Source organism: Rhamphochromis longiceps, linkage group LG19 (assembly GCF_057381845.1).
Source record: "Rhamphochromis longiceps isolate RC_006_pf linkage group LG19, R_longiceps_female_GT1.1, whole genome shotgun sequence".
NCBI classification, from domain to species: Eukaryota; Metazoa; Chordata; class Actinopteri; order Cichliformes; family Cichlidae; genus Rhamphochromis; species Rhamphochromis longiceps.
The window spans coordinates 19,021,749-19,038,547 of record NC_140575.1 but is presented as its reverse complement, the minus strand read 5'-3'; the positions used below and the strand labels follow the sequence as shown (position 1 = coordinate 19,038,547).

At 41.1% G+C, this 16,799-nt stretch overlaps 1 protein-coding gene across 6 annotated transcripts in view; it reads right to left on the bottom strand.

Annotated features, from left to right (window-relative positions):
* The window catches only part of kif6 (kinesin family member 6), an 81,590-nt gene that overhangs the window by 48,583 nt on the left and 16,208 nt on the right, over positions 1-16,799 (bottom strand). For all 6 annotated transcript variants that reach the window (XM_085391528.1, XM_085391527.1, XM_085391529.1 and 3 more), the window contains 5 exons: positions 15,178-15,307; positions 10,300-10,506; positions 8,369-8,512; positions 8,010-8,096; positions 2,047-2,150 (listed from right to left, as the gene is read on the bottom strand). In XM_085391528.1, coding sequence (XP_085247654.1) covers positions 2,047-2,150; positions 8,010-8,096; positions 8,369-8,512; positions 10,300-10,506; positions 15,178-15,307 — 672 coding nt within the window. The remainder of the gene's footprint in view (positions 1-2,046; positions 2,151-8,009; positions 8,097-8,368; positions 8,513-10,299; positions 10,507-15,177; positions 15,308-16,799) is intronic.

Sequence of the window (16,799 nt, the reverse complement as noted above, 5' to 3'; positions counted from 1 at the left end):
AGGCAAATCAAGGATAATCACCTGGGTAGAGAGGAAATAATAAAACGGGTGAACTGTGGGGGCGAAGGCATGGGAAATGCATCAGCATTTGAGGAGCAATCTGCCAAATCCTCCATGAAACCTCTGGTCTGAACCCTGGCCCTGCCCGACTGCCTGGGTCAGTCTGCCACTTGAGTACAGCAGCAGAAATAAAGCAGCGCTGGGAAACGCCATGAGATCTGGTTAAGCCGCACTGAGCAAGACTTCAATTCAGCACCAATGTGAAGCCAGCACCATAAGTTATATACGCACATTAGGCAGTCCCCAAATACTTATAAATCACCAGACATTTTTCCTTAAGAATCTGTGGGTTTGAGCTTTGCAAATACAAATTACAGTTCATAAAGTATACTCTGCACTTTTCTGTGTGTCTGAGGATCAACACAGCACTCTCTAGGCCTGAAAATGAAGGAAACGCTTCAGTGAAATGCAAAACGACTATCCCAACAGACCTCAATGTTAAATATTCAGCTTTACATCAGAAATAGACATGTTCACAGTTAACTACAGAAAATAGTTTGGTCTCCACTCCAATGATCAAATTAATAATTATAATAATAATTTGATTATAATATTAGGGGCTGATGAAACAATGAAATTGTTTGTTACTTAGCATTAATTAGCAGGTACCTGTACTTCTGTGTAGCACCTATACATACATGCCAACCCACCTGATTTTTCCGTGAGAATCCCGAATTTCAGTGCCCCTCCCGAAAATCTCCCAGCACCACGATTCTCCCAAATTTCTCCCGATTTTCTCCCGATTTTCCACTCGGACAACAAAATTGAAAAACTATATCCCAGATTGGCCCAGCCAATTCCAGTTTCCAACAATGGCTACTACTACTGCAGCTACTTAGCTCAATATTACTCTTTACTCTTTTACTTTTAGCGTATTTTCAGGCGAGAATGTAGCTGTGCAAACTTCAAATATCTGAGCCGACGAGAACAGCAAACTCCCAGCACATTGTTTTCAAATTCGGTCTTTCGCTACTCAGGTTAAACATGATATATAAGTCACTTAAATAACTTAAACATGTTATTGTTTGGCCTTTTTCAGTGTTTTATTTGTTCATGAGTAAATCGATTTGGCTGAGATTAAAGTTATTAGATTAGATTAGATAAAATAAAACTTTATTAATCCCTCAGGTGGGTTCCGCCGGGGTTTTCACACAGCTGAATAAACGTCAAACAGAAAACTGATTAAACAGAAGTGTGAGATGGTCGAAAATCTACGCCAGCGTCTGGTTATATTTTAGATAGTAAGGAGCAGACGGCAGAGTTTCACTTCACCGAAAGATCTCGTGATGTAATTCTGAAGGCTAGACCATCCAATTTCACCGTCACTCATTTCCAGTCTACCCAGCTTTCGGAGGACCTGGCCCACTTAGAGCGCGAAGGCCGGGTCCGGTCAGGTGGACGCAGCCTCTGAATTTGGACACCCCCGCTGTTTCCGGCCGGACAATGATAATGGTGTCATTTAACTTATTTTATCCGATAAATAAACATTGTAAAATTCAAGTGTTTTGTATATATATGTATATGTATACCACCCCCCCAACAGCCCTTTTGAATGTCTCCCTAATTCTGAGGTCTCAAGGTTGGTAAGAATGCAGCTATACAGTTTGTTGATGCAGCTTGCAAACAAAACCGCTTAGTGTTTGCGCTTAACCTTCCACCCTCTAATCCAAATATGGTCATATCTGACTCAGTGAAACTAAATGGCACGAAGATTTTAACTAAGCACTAATTAGCAATATCTGTGTCTGTGTGATCTTCATCTGATCATCTTCTGGCACAGAAAACAACATGATGATGGTGATAACACTAATGCAGAACCCACATATCATTATGTGACGTCACACCGGCTACTTCCATCTTTTACATACAGTCTGTGGAGCTTGGATACACGTTTGAGCTGCTCTACATTCTTAGTTAACTCGAGAACAACATCTGACGATGCAACGATTAAAAGTACGAGGACTTTAAAAAGTAGAGGTGACGTACTTCTGGATCTCCTCTGGAGTTAGTCGGTCGTCTCTCTGCTCTCCAGTCACCATGGCCAGCTCCTCCTTAAGAGACAGGATCTCTCTTTTCAAACTTGCTATCAGCTGAAATACACACCATATACACAGAAAGTGGGGATTAATGCACACATTTGCAAGTACAGTACTCCACACAGACAGACGCTCATACACAAGCACGTGCAGACAGAAACTATCCAGCTGCTGCCAACTGATGAGACAATCCTGCTGAAAATAATCTTGCGGCTTATGTTGCTGATGCTTTCTGAGGTCAAACTTAAGTGATTCCAGACAAGTGGATACTCGAAGAAGAAAAATGCAGAAAGCAAAACACAAAATAGCATTAAACCTCAACGGTGGCTGTCTCTCCACACGTGTTTGGTAAGGACTCAGCAAGCCAACAGGCTGCTGGCTGTCCGGGTCTGGTTACTCTATATATACGTATAAAAAGAAAAGTATGACACCAAGCCCAGACACGGATTCTTAAATAAGTACTTAGATAGCCAGGTTTGGGAAAAAAATAGTTACAAGAAGAATTTATATTAATGTTTAAAAAATCATAAGCCTGAGAAACACTACTGATCAAAAAAGGTGTTTTTATTTAGAGCAAGAAGCCTCGTTCGAGTGATTTACACTGACAGCAGTATGCTTGTTTATCACTGAGAACCAAGGCTCCTAGAGAGATTTTTTTGATTAAAGAGGCTCAATAACAAAAGATAAAAGTGAATTCACCACCACAACCTTTACTCTCTGGAGATAAGTCTGCCTCTTTTGAAAGGCTCTATGCCTAAAGAGGTCAGTCTAAGCAGCCTCGTGTCAGTCTAGCAGAGGATTAACTGCCATCTGGCTACCTAACACGTAAAGGATTAGTCAGTCAGTGATCACAGATTTGGACACTGCTCATCTCATGGGACAGTGTCAGTTCAGCTTGGTTTCATGAATGTGTTAATGCTCTATTAACTCTGATTAATTCACTAAAACGCGAGATACCAGTGACTCTGGTGATACTGGGGATAATGGTATGATGAGACATGATTTGGTTAATCGTTTAAGGTCCTCTGAACTAATACTGCCAATCACCCACAAAAACATTTTAAACAGGAAATGTGCTTCTTATCCTTAAAGTGTCAGACTGATCAGGGAATTGGCTCCACACGAGGAAAAGATTTGTGTGCAGAAAGAGAACAAATTGTTACAACTTACAAAAGATTTTACTGCATGCTTGCATCATCTTAACACCAAAAGATAGATAAACATTTGACTCTGTGATACTTTGATCAGCAGCAAATTCATTTTTTATCCATTATGACCGTGTTTCTCTATAAAAGTAAAAAAAGAACCTCTACTTTGCAGATGTGTAATAATGCAATGACATGGGACCAATTCACCACAACAGTTACATTGTGCATAGGCAGTACAATATTAAACAGAGAGAAGAACACTAATCAGGTGATTTCCTATGAGCAGCACTTGGGGACAGTGGGAAGGAAAAACTCCTTTTAACAGGAAGAGCTCTCCAAAATAACCAGGTTGAAGGATGATGAGCAAGAGGTCAGAGGTGAGTCCAATTCTCATGTGCCACGACCTAACGTAAAGTGCTATGGTAAACTGAAAATGTAGATCCGGACAGCAAAAACATTGTGAATGACTGGCTCAATAACTTGGTATTTACACACTGGAAATCTGTTCAAAAAGAGGAAACAGTCCCAAAAGAGAAAAACAGAGACATGCAATTACATGTTAATGGTGGGGAAAATAGTCAAAGTCAATGGATCATGAAATTACTGAAATGAAGCCAAACCCACTGTAATAAAAATTTTACATAAATCCCCAAATGAAACAACACACTAAACCCTCTAAAAACACAAGTGGCCATTGTTCTTTTTGCTAAAACCCCCTTACTTAAGGGTAAATCCTACTTAAATATCTCAACAGCAAAGAGCAAAGGGAATAGAAATTAGCGACTGTGTGCAAGTGTTAGTCAGTGCCACTCCTGACACAGAACTGCTAAAGAGTTAAAGGTCAGTGAGAATTAAATCAAGGACAAAGGTCAGACTGAGTGTCAACCTCAAACTGAAAAGCCAAAGCAGCCAGACACTCGAACACAACTTGAGACGCTTCTGAAAAGAAACAGATCTGTTGTGTGTTTTTGGAAAGGCGTGACTTTGCTGTTTCAACCTCGATCACCCCACATCATCCCATCCCTGTATTTATTGTATGCTTTAACACCAAACACCACATCTGACCACTCTTCACCAGAGCCGCTCCCTGTATCTCCTTTTTGGAGCTCGTGGTCTGATGTAATTCTTCCAGCTGCATCCCCAAAAGCTGCCCACCAGTTGTTGGTCAGCAGAATTGCGCAGTCTATTTCAGAGCGCCAAGCCCACACTGGCACCACAGTTTCAGGGCAGGCTCTGAATAAAAACGGACTCAAACCATGTGACTGATGATGTCAGCAAACCCTATGGAAACCCAACAACACAAATCTGATGATAGAAGAAACATCTAGATGTTCATTTTCCCTCTTTCTCTCTACCTTTATGTCTGTCACAGTCTATGTACTGACAAACACAATTAACTTTGAAACATTAAACAGGCCTAACTTTAAATTATACCTCCTCTTCTTGAAAACATACCCTCTATCCTGTGCACATAACCACCCACACTAAAGTGTAAGCACTGCAGTATAACCCGCAATATAACCACAGGTTACACCTTAAAAATGTATATGTGCAGCGTTACGCAGTATGCCACTCACAAACATGCTGCTATTATGGGGCCTCTTTTATAAAGGAGGATTAGGCAAAATTTCCCATTACAACTAACTGTGTGCTAGGTTTTCATCCTCCACAACAAAATGCGAACACATGGGCTGAATTTCTTGTGTCATATGGCACTACTTTGGTATTACAGACTAAAACAAGAAGCACTGCACTGAACCAGTGATTCCCAAGCAGGAGTACGAGTAACCCAAGGGGTATACTACTAAAGCACCAACTTGGGGTACAGCTAATCAGAGCTGTCTTTTAAAGCTGGATGTTGTTTGCGTTTTTGTGAATACTGGCTTTAAGTTTAAGAGGGCCCCTAAGTTAACCTCTGCACAAATGCATAACCTCAAGCCAACATTTTTAACCCTTTTAAGAATTAAAGAAATATAAATAATGGGAGCATTAACACATAAATGCATCAGTGCGATGTGACTGTTACAATAGCTGCTGACAATCTCCACTGATGAATGCAGATTGGGATCAGCCGGGTCTAAATGAAGGATTAACGCCAACATCAGTGCTCTTAGAGGAACTAACCGATGCAGCCTTATATGGTGCGGCCACTGTGGCTGACTTAATCATCATCACAGGTCACTTTCAACACCTCATTCTTTGCCTGTCAGTGAGAGACGTGTTCAGTGTTTTGTCTGGTCTGGCTGGTTTCCTGCTCCTCAGGATTTGAAGCCTGCAGGCTACAGTATAGGACCAGGACCAGACAAATCATTGTGAAAAGCAAACTTCAGGTTTTAAATCACCAAAGCCAGCGACTCCAAGACACAGTGCGCCTTCAGACGGGGCAGGCCAAAAATTGGAGTCAGTGTGTCCCCCCCAAACCACAATAAATGACATCACTCTATTCTGCATGCTGCGCTGCTGCTTGCTTTGCATTTTCCTCAGTAAACTGGGCCGAGAGATAGATGAGACAGAAGTAATGAACATAAAATGAGAAATACACTAAAAATCCATAAACAGAGACAAGAGGTTTGCCCATGGAGGTTGGGTTTGCCTGGAGCTGTAACTGTGTCGGACCCGACTGGGAGCAGCCAGACACTGTCACAATTACTGAGCCGGCCGCAGACTCTCTTAAAAATACCTCTGTGGGGTTTGCAAGTGGCCAGCCAACTCTTAGCAGCAGCAGTAATACAGTAGCTGTCGATAGGTTGGGAGCAGAGGAAGTATATACAGGAGTGATGACTCGCTACCATATATCTGCCCATTAGGCCTTTTTAACAACTACCAGGTTTGCAAACTGCAACAGTGGAAGGTGTGACAGGTATTCCAAAGTATCTAGTATAACTAGAATTACTATTTTGTTACTGTTTTTGAGAATTTAAATAAATTATTTCTGTGAGGCAAAGAGTAGCTTTGTTAAGAACAGTGTTATATAGTTTACCACAAATAGTGAAGGAGGGGCATCGTGCCAGAGGTTAACCTGGCTGTGATTATGTGATTTCCTATTATTAGTGAATGAAATAACAACAAAAAAGCCCCCAAGAGCTCAAAGCAGTCTCTAGGCTGCATTACCTTTTAAGCTAATAGTTGTTATGATCCTGGGTCGGTGATCCAGCATTTTGGTTTTTTGTGTTATCATTGAGCTTTGTTTTCTTCTAGGTTTTGACTGATAGGTTGATGGTTTGTTTTGTATTTCTAGTTCTCAGGTCCCTGTTTTCTGTCCCCTCTGTGTAGTTTCAAGTCTGTGCCCTTGAGCCAGGTGTATTTCTTGTTTTATTGTGAAGGTCCGTGTCTTATGTCAGTGTGTTGACTTTGCGTTTCCTCGTGTCTCCTTAGGTCTAATTTCTTCCAGCTGTGTTCCCACCTGTTCCTCGTACCCTCATGTTCTTGCCTGTGTATTTATAGCAGGTGTCCCCAATCCCAGTCCACGAGGGCCGGTGTCCCTGCAGGTTTTACATTTCACCCTGGGTCAACACACCTGAATCATATGATTAGTTCATTACCAGGCCTCTGGAGAATTACAAGACATGTTGAGAAGGTAATTTATCCATTTAAATCAGCTGTGATGGATCAAGGACACATCTAAAACCTGCAGGGACACCGGCCCTCGTGGACTGGGATTGGGGACCCCTGATTTATAGTGTCCACTGTAAGGCACTCCTCTCCTCCTGATGAGCCCTGTTTTTTTGTTAGTTTTTGTCCTGTGTTGCTACTTATTTGTGTAGAGTTTATATCCCCTGTAGGCTTTGTTATTATAAGTAAATTAAATGAACTGTTATCAGGTATGTGATTAATGAGTGTATTTTAGGGATGAGGTTAGGGTTAGGGCTGAAATACATAGCTGGATTGTGTATTACCGCGGGACTGTCATTCTACTAGATTTCATCCATAACCCGGCATGTAGCATAAGAACGCGGACGGTCACCTTTCACGTTCCTCAGGAACGCCGCGGGACTTGACAAATCGTCAGTATATAATGCCTCGGGAGTGAGAACGGGCTGCCACTCTACACCCCTACAAGTTTTAATCAGAATTTATTCAAAACTTCCTGAGGTATTGCTTATTCCTTGCTAAATTAATAATTACCAGTACCACCCCTGAAAAAGTATTATTAGTTAATCCCAAATATATAGATACCAAATAAAAATAATGATGTTCAGCCGACTACCCACTCTTGGTTTAAAAAAAAAAGTCTCCTCATAACTACATCTGGGGAAACACTACTCAGTGAGGAGTGCAATGTGTAATTTCTGCTTCCTTGCATGACTGTGTGAAGGACATATGTATACACCAGCTGAATATTTTCTCAAGAGGCTGGGAATTATTGGGAGAGAATATGCCATAACAGAATTGGAGGCATGTAAACAAGACAGAGAGAGATTGCAAACAGGACGTGTGAGCAGTCTAAATATCACAAGATGGACGGGCGTCCACATGTTGAGGGTGGAAAACGGCTTCTTTCAGACTGACTGTGTCACAATGGAAAAACTAACTTGGTGCTGGAAACCCAAAGAGGACACTTAAGCACATGGTGGGTTACACTTAGTTTAGAAACTGGATTCTCACTGCTGTTCATTTGCCGATCAATTTAAGGTCTGGAAGCTTAAGGGAGGGTCTGGCCAAAATAAAACGGCACATTAAGTCATGGATCTGTGGTGTGATTGTGCAGCTCAGCGTCAGAATTCCGAGGGCCTGGCGAAGCAGCGAGAGCGTCTGATTGTCTCACCAGCGCAGGATCCAGTTCTTCGTTCAGTATCGCCTCGTTCTTGATGACAGCCACACGTTGTGCGAAGCGACACGTCGAGATGGACTCCTGAGGAAAATAGTTTGAAAAATCTGTCAGTGATCTGATCTGTCAATAGGAGGGGGAAAAATGAATACCCCTGATTACACCATAATTTAGTAATCATGTGATACTGTACATTTCCTCAAAGGAATGCATGCAGAGACTCAACAAAGGTAACAACAGTTTCTCTACGAAGCCCACCGACAAAAGTAGTGTCCTAAAACTACAATAAAGTATTGTTTTTTGAGGGAATCTAAGAGACTTGTGTCTGAACATGTCCTCATTGTAACCATGCTTACCTCGAGGTTCCTTCTCTCAACTGCCATAGTGGCAATCATGGTGGTCATGCAGTTGCCCCCAAGACTGTCCCTCAGAACAGACGTTAACATGGAGTTTCTGTAGGGAATATGGGAACGATTCTTCTCTGACAGTGCTATGATGACCTGAGGAAGAGAAAAGTGCTGACATGACTGAGAAATACCACGCAAACCAGGGAAAAGTTGGCACACGGCTCATGATTCAAAAGGCTGCCATTATTTTTGCATTATTTCTACAGTGTTAATCACATCTTCACTACATGAGACCTTTCTATCTGTACGCTGCTTACAGAATTCTACTGGCCAATCAGATATACATCTGTATGAAGAGCCGACGAGGGACGAACTGCAAAACAAAAAGCTTGAAAACAAAAATCGGGCATTCTCAGCCAACAGTTTAGCTTTTTAATATGTAGACTGGAAATGTCCACGCCCAAATCCTACAAATATGGGCCAGAGACTAAAAGACTACATACACAGAAAAAGGGTAAGAGTCATGTGTTGAGTAGCATTGTTGGGTTTATTACCAATGGGCTTAAAAAGCTTAAAAATTAAGCCACTGATGAAGTGGCAAAAATTGCAGTTTTTCTAATGGCCACTTGAAGCTGGCTCCAAAATCCCTTTAGACTTTCATGTTAAGATTTCCAACTTTACAGCATTAAAGAGCCTATTTAAAGCCTGGCCTCTTTTTTGACCTCTATGGATACGTTTTAACATTTGCAAGTGAATATTATTTATAACTGCTTAACATGGATAACTGAGATAGGTGTGCTGACACAGTCTGCCACCCTTCATCCATTAGTTTGGCCATTAAACTACATCTTTACACAGTGTTTGTGTGTGTGTGTGTGTGTGTGTGTGTGTGTGTTTGTGTGTGTGTGCGTGTGTGTGCAGTTGATGCCGTTTGGAGCATTTTCAATGGCTTATCTGTGGTATATAGCAGCGGTCTCCAACCTTTTTTGCGCCACGGAACGGTTTATGCCCGACAATATTTTCATGGACCGGCCTTTAAGGTGTTGCGGATAAATACAACAAAATAAAACTAGTACCGGTACCGAAAAAAAGAAAATTTATTCATAACACACGTGAAAAGACCAAGGAAAACCAAGTAAACAATAAAAACAATAACAAAATAACGCTGAAAACCGATAAAAACCCTGAAAACTATACATTTCACACCTGAGCCTCAACTCTCGCTGCCCGGTACCAAACGACTCACGGACCGGTACCGGTCCGAGGCCCGGGGGTTGGGGACCGCTGGTATAGCGCATCCAAGCAGTCTATGCTTCAGTTTAGTGAGTAAAATTCAACCATTTTATTAGTCCTTTATTTGTTACCTGTTACTCAATATGTGTGTCTGCGCATTGCATCTGTTCAGTTTATGAATGCAGTTTGCTAACCAAACTGCCTCCATTCTCAACAATGTAATGAATTGTACATCAATTGTTACTCTTTAAAAAAAAGCAATATTCTACACTACTTATTTACTCGATGTAGAAAGTAATTTATTTCTCTACTAGTTTTGCAGTACTCTGCAAAATCTCCAGGGATAAACTGTCAACCTGGCGGAGTGTGCACGATATCATAGGAAACACACTGCAGCCACTCTCAGTATATGAGTGCACAGTGTCTTTGAGTCAGCCCAGGGCTTCAAAACGGGCCTTCACAAATCAGTGGGAGATTTCACAGTGGCTATTTCCATCTTTTTTTATCCAGTCAATGTTATTAACTCACAGGGAGTAGTACAAATGAAGCAACTGAAGTCCTTGGGGAAAGAGCTAAATTTCTGTTTGGTATCAGTAACAAGAAAACAAACATTAAACCAACTGATAGATTATATCTTTACACTAAACATGTTTTTTTTTTTTATTCTAATCTGTATTAATATATAACAAAGAAAAAAAAGAGCCTACCTGTTCCAGGTAATGGAGAGAGAGGTTGATATACTTTGCATCGGTGAGCAGCTGCCCATTTAAACCAGTCTTGCTAACTCGGTCCGATCCTGCCAGATCCACCAGGTGGAGCTTGGATCGCCGCAGGGTGGCTGAACCAGGTTCACGCCTGCATAGGTGCACAGTGAATATACAGTGGGAACGAGTGGACGCCTGGTTCATGGGAGTCTGAGGATGACAAAAGTGGTCAAGTGACAAGAACAGATTTTAAAATAATGTTGCAGTTGCAGGTTTGTGAGAGAGTAATAATCCTGAATCCTGATAAACTGGCACACGTGGTGAAACCAGAAAAACAAAGGGGGGAATTAATTCTTCATTTCTGGTATTTTCCAATTCAAACAACAACAAAAAAACACGTTCCCTTTGATTCTTTTTTTTTTCTTGTTCCCACTCATTTATAGATCAAAGTCACAGCATGTGCAACCAATGCGCGGTGAACACATGGTAGCGGCTTGACAAAAGCTGAGGCTGATTTTCAGAAGGCCACTGGAACAGCAGAAAGCAGGTTGAGACCAGAAGGAAACAGAAATAGAGCATGAGTCACTCTGCACAAACAAGTTTTATTAACTAGAGGAGGATGAGGGCATTGCTGACAGAATAAACGGAGGAAATGGACATTCACTGACATAGCGCTGAGCATGCATTTCTTGCAGTTTGAACACATGATGCAGGTTTTATTAAGCAGCTTTTAATTAGAAAGGAGGTGTCATCTCATCTTGTAACTCTCAGTCATCTAAGATATTGACATGAGCCACTTTTTCTCACTGCTAAAAAAGATCACCATAGACAGTCTAAAAAAGCTGCTCTGACTCTGACTTACTCTCGGCATAAAAGTGCCAACACCTGACTGTTAGGGTCATGACTAGAGATGGACCGATCCGATATTACGTATCGGTATCGGTCCGATACTGACCTAAATTACTGGATCGGATATCGGAGAAAAATAAAAAATGTAATCCGATCCATTAAATATCACGAAAGCACCTCACAAAACTTGCAACACGCCGTAACTCACCTCAGAACGTTAGCACGTCGGAGCAGTATGCATCACGTGATAGAGCGGCTGTGGCATGCAGGACCTGTCGGTGGTCTGGATAGCATGTGGAGCTTCGCTAGCAACCCGGCATTTCATCTCCGACAAAGTTATCCCCGAGAGAAGTACAGCAAGTGTGTAAGTCCATCTCTGAATGTTTGTAAAGCATTCCTGCGTTAAGCTTAACAAACGATATATGGAGCGACTGCCTCTTCTTGCTGCTACTTCAATCATGAAACTGCTTAACGATCAGCTGATCGGCTTTTCTGTCGCCAGTCGTGTCTCTAGTTTGCTTTTGGCCCACTTTGCACCAGAAAGAGGAAACCAGCGGCTGAACAACAGCAGCACGTTTAAGCTTGATCAGCTGTTGTTAGAATGTATTTAATATTACTTTCTACTCGAGGATCTTTTTCTACGTAGCTGACGCTGGTAACTGTGCAGGGGCGGATCTAGCAAAGTTTAGCCAGGGGGGCCGATAGGGCATTAACAGGGAAAAGGGGGCACAAAGACATACTTTTCTTTCTTATTCTCATTTAAAATGTCTAGCTTTTAATAAATAATTATCTGACACCCAAAGTTTTAATTTGATGTAAAATGAATAGAAGTCAATTACTGTATATAGTAACTATTAAGTCTAATATACCCTAGTAAGCTATAGTACTTTTTCCTTTGGGAAGGTACCATCTGTGCAGTCTGCAATTTTGTTGAAGAAAGATGTTGAATCTATTTAATATTTCTTGAAAAATAATTGATTTCTGTGCATTTTTTTTCACACTGCATCAAATTAAGGTTGATTACGTCGATTAAGCATCATGAGGTGGCGCGTGAGGGGTGGTTCCCTATTTTTTATTTATTTATTTTTGTTGTTGCTGGGAGTTGGAGCCCTATTAGTTAGGTTGCTTAATATTTATGCTAAGTACTCTTTAAAATACCAGAATAGGGAGGATGGTGTAGGTTTAAGTTTATTAGATTGATCAGTATTGCTGAACTATGAAATATTTTTTTTTTGCATACAGGTATAACAGAATAGCTTTAGTGTAGTTGTTGTTTTAAACTTGAGTATGAACTTATACAAAATGCAGCAAGATATTTAAAAAACAGTTTTGTTGATTAAAAAACACTATCGGATTCATATCGGTATCGGCAGATATTCAAATTTATGATATCGGTATCGGTATCGGACATAAAAAAGTGGTATCGTGCCATCTCTAGTCATGACAGCTAGTGACAGATCTTTCACTATCTTAACCCTCTGCTGTCATCCCTTTCCTCAGTGCAAATTCCCTTCACTCTACACATGTCTATCTTTTCTCCATATTGTATCCCCAAAGTAACGTGAGGCAGCTCTTATATGTTGAGCTGGGATCGCATTTCTAATAGTTTTGCATAATGGGTCAAGGTTGGGGATAGTGTGTCCATGCTAAATTAGAGAATTTACTTCAGGAACCCTTTTCCATCTGTAGTCTTGTGGATATGGATATATGTTGTGGGACCTACCATGTAGACAGATGGAAAACTTGAGGTGGAAAACAGAGCAGTGATGTAAATGATAAGTAAGGATGATTATTAAATCAGAAAAAGCAAGACAGGGAGAAGCTGGCACAAGGGAGGCTTGCAGAAGCACAGCAAGCTAAAGATGTTTAAATATAGAAAGCATAAATGCTCAGGTTATATCCTGTCTTTTGCCCTGTGGCATTTGGAATGGGCTTCAGCCCCCCTTCCCGACAGGAGGGAAATGGATTGATGATAGGATGGATGAATGAACAGATGGATCATAGTTCCAGAAGTCATAGAGTAACTTAGCATATAAGCATGCAGGCACACTGGGGACACAATGGATATTAATAGTTATAAACAATGTGTCCACAGGGGAAAGTATCCCTATTCAAAACATATAAACTATGGAGTAACATCAGTAAAGTACAAGTTGTCCTCAATGGAGTCATGTCCTTTATTCTCACACATGCAGACCTTATGATAACCTCACACTAACCACACACAGTGTCGCAGGGGATCAACAGAAAGTGGTGCTACAAACTGCTAAATATATAGAGTTTGCTGATCCAAAATACTGAGAGGGAAGCTGAAATCTGGCTATTTGTGTACAAACATGTAAATAATTTTGATTCTGATTGGATTCTATTCTGGTTCTATGCACCCAGCTCACCCCCATAAGTTGGAGGGGAAATCTGAGAGAAGAGGAGAGGTCTAAGTCCGACATCGATGTGAAGCCGAAACAGAAAAGAGCAAATGAGAGGAAACCTTTCCTTGTGAAGCTAAGGTGTGTTTTTTTTTTTAAGTCCTGTTCAATAAAGTTGTGGAGGGGATTGTAAAGTCTCAAACCGAGTGAGCTCACTGCCTGCGGAGTGCGATGTGATCCGATGTGTCATCTATTAGCCACATGGCTGGGAGTAACAGAAGAAAGAAAGCATTGCTTTATTGGAGGGTCTGCATGGAGCAAGGACTTGATTCTGGCAGAGACCATTTGACCATGTGGAGGGTTCTTTGTTTGCTTCAGGCTCAAGAGAAACCTTCCTGTGATGAAGTCCCAAAGAGGACGAGTCAACAAAAGTCTGAATGTGGGTGGACAGCGGTGGGGTCTCCCCTGCTGCACATCGCAACCCTTTAAAAGTTTTATAATGAGACTTCTGAGAATGTGTTTGCACTGAAATATCCCTGAAGGTTTCACAGCAATTGACATAGGAAGCGTGTCAACCAAACAGATGCAAAACAAATGTAATATTGTTCAGGGTCCGGGCTCTGACACTGAGGGGGTCGCGGAAAGATCACATACAGAGTTATTTTCCACTCTTTGTGATTGTCCCACCGCCATTAATATAACCTCTGCTGAATTAGTCTCACCTGTGATCAAGTATTCTGTCCATCTCATTACTAGACTCTTATGTTTAACCTCGTCTGTTGCCAAACAGACTTGTTCTTGTCATAGTCGAGCAGGTGCTGTATTGAATTGTATTTTTATTGTTTCTAGTTTTTTTTTCTTCCCTTGTATTTTTAATTCCGCTGAATCCTTAATGTCCTTATTGCAGAACCTTTTGCTTGTTTCGTGGTTTTTAAATGCCTTTGGTGCTGCTCTCTCTGTCTCACATGTTTGTGTTACAATTCCTGTCTAGATGAGGCTCAGTGGAATAACTGCATTATTTGATGTTCATATTTTCCCTCATTTTGTGATACTCGTATGAAACACTACCTACTAAACATATTAAAAAGTTCCAGAAACTCAATCTTAGATCCTGAAACATCTACTATATTTTTTTTACTTTGGTTTTGTTTCATGATAGCATCACAGCCGCACACTTCAACATTCTCATTAAGACTAAAGAGCCTGTTTGAAACCTGATTATCCTGTTCACTTTTACTGTCTGCTATTTACTTACAAACTACCGAAACGAGCAAACGAGGTGAGATCAGCCTTTTGCTCCAAAGCTCAGGTTGCAAAGCAAAAGCTGACCCACCGCATGTCTCATCAGCGTGGGGAGTCTGGGCGTCTGAGTGTGGAAAAAAACAACACCACAACATAAACATAAATTATAGAGAGAATGCTTGGTTTTACTGGGGAAAAAAACGGTAAAAAGGACCACATGGGACCAAAATAATATTTTAGATGGGTCTTAAGGTACCTTTTAGAACGCATATTGCATTTGTGGACAAAAAATGCCTTTTATGCTGCTTACCCCGGTAGTGGTTAGCGATATTTTTGTATGCTGCCTACAATCCTAATTCTTAACACTGCTTTCATAGCATGTAAATTAAAAAGCAGAAGCCTTTATTTCCCTTTTTGCTCTTACTTCAGCGATCATACGATTGGTGTCACCAAGGAAGAGTAGATTTAGAGCCTCCTCCTCATTCACTGACTGCTGCAGGGACAGGTTCCTCAGATGGATGTTTTGGTCTTGATCCTCCATAATCATTACTTTTCTGAAAAAACAGAAAAAGAATCTTTAATGGGGAGAATTATCAAAGACAAATGACCAGAAATCAGACAAAACCCCCAATCATTCCAAGCAAAGCAATTACAAAAAAAGAATTATCTGAGTTATGTCATCCATTTCCCTCTCTTCACCAGGCGTCGCTCAGCTCTGAATCCAAACAAACCACACATGCATGTCAGTGTGGGCTGCGACCCACTTTGTGCTTTATCTATCTGGGAGTTCATGATTTGATAACAGACAGGGCTTGCTTTTAAAAACAAACAGGTGATTGGTTCTTGCCCACATCAGGCACCCTTTGAAATACGGTGCACTTAAGGAACCCCTGTGATCTCACCACATTATTTCCATCCCGCCACAGGGGCTGTGACACGATGGCTACTAGACTGACATGTCAAAGAGGGTGGAATGATACGCGAACACATGCAGACAATTATACTAACATGTGTAGGCAATTGAGGTGGTTTGATAAAACAGAATTAATCTTAATGTGATTAAAAGCTGTGGCCTGGCAGGGTTGTTTTCCTAAACAGCCACGCCAACCCGAAATATAAATGTTTATTGTATTTTTACAAAAACCGAGAATGGATTAAGGTAATTTGCAGACTTCTGGCATCGAGAGGGCGGAAAACTGAGTATGCGATGGAAATAATAAATAAAGAAGAGAATGGGGTACTGTAGGCAGTGAAAGAGAGACATCAGTCAGTGCCACAGCTTCTCCTTGAATCAGCAAGTGTGGCCAGAGCACAGTTAACGACGGGCACTGTCTATTTCCAGAAGACTGTGATTTGTGGGTATCTAAACCTTGAGCTGGATTCTCTGTGAATGGAGAGGAGAAACCTAAATCGAGCAAGTACATGAAAATACTGGATAACACTCTCAGAAACAGAGGTGACAGTAAAAGTCTATTTTTGCCTCTACATGGGTATAACCTAATTACTTAACTTTTCTGAGAAAAAAGGAACATGCAGGAACACATTTGCCTTGATTCTTCTAGATTTTAAGTTGCAAAAGCACAAGACCGACTGTTTTCAGTCTAAGGTAGCAAAAAATAATAGTTTTGCCGTAAGTTGCATGAAATGTAATTTAAAGTAAAATGTAAGTTACATACATAAACCCTGTGAAATCAGCTGCTCTGCTGAACCATTACTGCAGCCATCCTCAGTTACCTGTTGTATGTGGATCTTTCTGCATTCGGTTTTTAAACTGAAAAGCATGCTCTACTGGGTTAACATCAGGTGATTGTCTTGGCCTTTGAGTAGCATCACATTTCTTTGCCTTGAGAAACTCTTGGGTAGCTTCTCTACTTTGCTTTGGACCATTATCTATTTGCACTGTCCAATCAGATTGCAGCATTTGGCTGAATCTGAGAAGAGCATAGACCTGTACACTTCAGAATCCATCCTGCTACTTCTATCAGCAGTCACATCATCAATAAACACTCCGCTGCATTGGCATGCCAGTGCCATAATATTGCCTCC